Here is a 3,260-nt window from a genome sequence, read left to right as displayed (position 1 = left end):
CTGGCGGGGGTCCAGAGGAGGCCACAAAGATCATTTGGGGTCTGGAGCATCGCCCTGATGAGGGGAGGCTGCGGGAGCAGGGCCTGGTTATTCTGGAGGAGGGAAGGCTGAAAGGGCATCCCATAAACCCATAAAATATCCCCGAGGGGAGGCTGAGAGGGCATCCCATAAACTCATAAAATATCCCCATGGGCTGTCAGAGGACAGTGCCAGGCTCTGTTCAGGGACAGGACAATGAGCAATGGCCATAAACTAAGACACAAGTTCCACCTCAACCTGAGGAAGAACTTCTCTCCATGAGGGTGGCAGAGCCCTGGAACAGCTGGGCTGGAGTGTCCCTCTGTGGGGACATCCCAAACCCACCTGCACGTGTCCCTGTGCCACCTGCTGACCCTGCCTGGCCAGGGCTTGGGCTGGGACAGCTCCACAGGCCCCTTCCAATCCTAAACATTGTGGGATTCTCTGAGCAATGTACTGTGGGTCCCCTAAACCCCGCTGGGATGATCCCTCCAGCTGTCCCCACCACCCCCTGCACACCCCAGGCCAGCCCTGACCTGCTCTTCTCTGTCCCCAGTTTGTGGAAAGCGACGATGATGAGGAGCTGCTCTTCAACATCCCGTGAGTTCCATGCCCTGGCACCGTCCTGGCTGCTGCCAGGGCTCCTTCCCCTGCCCTGGGGCTGCCTGGGGAGCAGGGGGGTGAGCTCTTTGTGTCAGCCAGGGCTCCTTCCCCTGCCCTGGGGCTGCCTGGGGAGCAGGGGGGTGAGCTCTTTGTGTCAGCCAGGGCTCCTTCCCCTGCCCTGGGGAGCACGGGGGTGAGCTCTGTGTGTCTGGGCAGGTTCACAGGCAGTGTGAAGTTGAAAGGAGTCATTGTGATGGGCGAGGATGATGGGACACACCCGGCTGAGATGAGGCTGTGAGTAACAGCAGCTGCCCCTCCTCACAGGAGCTGGGGGCTCTGAACACAAAATAAATCCATTTCTTTGTGGAGAAGAGCCTGGGCACTATTAATGGATGGAATCCAATCAGCTGACCTGCTGTTAATTACTCCCTGTGTGTCCCTGTCCTGCCAGGTTCAGGAACATTCCTCACATGTCCTTTGATGACACAGCCAAGGAGCCAGAGCAGAGCTTCAGCCTGAGCCGGGATCCCCTGGGAGAGCTGGAATACCCCACCAAGTACGAGCCATGCCCCGGGGGCTGCTCCTGCCTGCCACAGGAGCTGTGCCCACATCTGGGGCAGGGGCAGCCCAGGGCACAGCCTCACAGCTGCCCTCAGGAGGATTTATCCCCCCCAGCTCTGCCTGCCCAGAGCCTGGGGCAGGAATTCCTGGGGTGCAGGATCACCCTGGTGTCCTGTCCCCCCTCGTGGTGTGAGGGAACCCCCCTTGCTGGGCTCAGGGAGGCTGCAGGAGCAGCAGTTCTGGTCTCAGGCTGTGTTTTCCTGCAGAATTGCCCGTTTCTCCAACGTTTACCACCTTTCCATGCACTTCCCAAAGAACTTCGGAGCAGAGACAACCAAGATTTTTTACATAGGCCTGAAGGGGGAGTGGACAGAGGTGAGTGAGAGCAGAGAGAGCCCGGAGTGTGGGAGGGGCTGGGATCCTGCTGTTCCCCTGTGGAATTCTGCTTTTCCCCCGTGGAATTCTGCTTTTCCCCCGTGGAATTCTGCTTTTCCCCTGTGGAATTCTGCATTTCCCCCTGTGGAATTCTGCGTTTCCCCCTGTGGAATTCTGCGTTTCCCCCTGTGGAATTCTGCGTTTCCCCCTGTGGAATTCTGCTTTTTCCCCTGTGGAATTCTGCTGTTCCCCGTGGGATCCTGCTGTTCCCCGTGGGATTCTGCTTTTCCCCTGTGGGATCCCGCTGTTCCCTGTGGAATTTTGCTTTTCCCCCTGTGGAATTCTGCTTTTCCCCCTGTGGAATTCTGCTTTCCCCCTGTGGAATTCTGCGTTTCCCCCTGTGGAATTCTGCTTTTCCCCCGTGGAATTCTGCTTTTCCCCCGTGGAATTCTGCTTTCCTCCTGTGGAATTCTGCTTTTCCCCCTGTGGAATTCTGCTGTTCCCCTGTGGAATTCTGCTTTTCCCCCTGTGGAATTCTGCTTTTTCCCCTGTGGAATTCTGCTGTTCCCCGTGGGATCCTGCTGTTCCCCGTGGGATTCTGCTTTTCCCCTGTGGGATCCCGCTGTTCCCTGTGGAATTTTGCTTTTCCCCCTGTGGAATTCTGCTTTTCCCCCTGTGGAATTCTGCTTTTCCCCTGTGGAATTCTGCTTTTCCCCCTGTGGAATTCTGCTTTTTCCCCTGTGGAATTCTGCTGTTCCCCGTGGGATCCTGCTGTTCCCCGTGGGATTCTGCTTTTCCCCTGTGGGATCCCGCTGTTCCCTGTGGAATTTTGCTTTTCCCCCTGTGGAATTCTGCTTTTCCCCCTGTGGAATTCTGCTTTTCCCCTGTGGAATTCTGCTTTTCCCCCTGTGGAATTCTGCTTTTTCCCCTGTGGAATTCTGCTGTTCCCCGTGGGATCCTGCTGTTCCCCGTGGGATTCTGCTTTTCCCCTGTGGGATCCCGCTGTTCCCTGTGGAATTTTGCTTTTCCCCCTGTGGAATTCTGCTTTTCCCCCTGTGGAATTCTGCTTTTCCCCTGTGGAATTCTGCTTTTCCCCCTGTGGAATTCTGCTTTTTCCCCTGTGGAATTCTGCTGTTCCCCGTGGGATCCTGCTGTTCCCCGTGGGATTCTGCTTTTCCCCTGTGGGATCCCGCTGTTCCCTGTGGAATTTTGCTTTTCCCCCTGTGGAATTCTGCTTTTCCCCCTGTGGAATTCTGCTTTTCCCCTGTGGAATTCTGCTTTTCCCCCTGTGGAATTCTGCTTTTTCCCCTGTGGAAATTAACGCTCATTAGCGTCCGGTGTCAGCGGTGGGTGCGACACGGCGGGGATCGGAGCCGAATTCACCTCCTGGCTCTGTGTTTGTGCCTCTACACCCACACGGGCACGGCTGAGGGGTTTCATCCCCATTGTGCTCCCTCCAGGAGCGGGGCAGGAACATCCCAGGCAGGAATTCCCAGCTGGAATTTTTGGGGTTCCTGTTTGGGGATTCCCAGAGGAACATTTGGGGGTTCCCAGGAGGAATTTTGGGGGTTCCCAGGAGGAATGTTTAGGGTTCCTATTTGAGGATTCCTAGAAGGAATTATGAGGTTCCCAGGAGGAATTTTGGGGTTCTCAGGAGGAATGTTTGGAGATTCCCAAGAAGAATGTTTGAGGTTCCCAGCAGG

At 56.1% G+C, this 3,260-nt stretch overlaps 1 protein-coding gene across 1 annotated transcript in view; it reads left to right on the top strand.

Moving 5' to 3' along the window:
* The window catches only part of PITHD1 (PITH domain containing 1), a 4,418-nt gene that overhangs the window by 724 nt on the left and 434 nt on the right, over positions 1–3,260 (top strand). Inside the window, exons 2-5 of the mRNA XM_014309513.1 lie at positions 575–618; positions 838–915; positions 1,073–1,177; positions 1,449–1,557. Coding sequence (XP_014164988.1) covers positions 575–618; positions 838–915; positions 1,073–1,177; positions 1,449–1,557 — 336 coding nt within the window. The remainder of the gene's footprint in view (positions 1–574; positions 619–837; positions 916–1,072; positions 1,178–1,448; positions 1,558–3,260) is intronic.

This window comes from Geospiza fortis, unplaced genomic scaffold (assembly GCF_000277835.1).
Source record: "Geospiza fortis unplaced genomic scaffold, GeoFor_1.0 scaffold432, whole genome shotgun sequence".
Classification (NCBI taxonomy): Eukaryota; Metazoa; Chordata; class Aves; order Passeriformes; family Thraupidae; genus Geospiza; species Geospiza fortis.
Note: the sequence above shows the minus strand (reverse complement) of the source record. Positions and strands in the feature narration are given on the sequence as shown.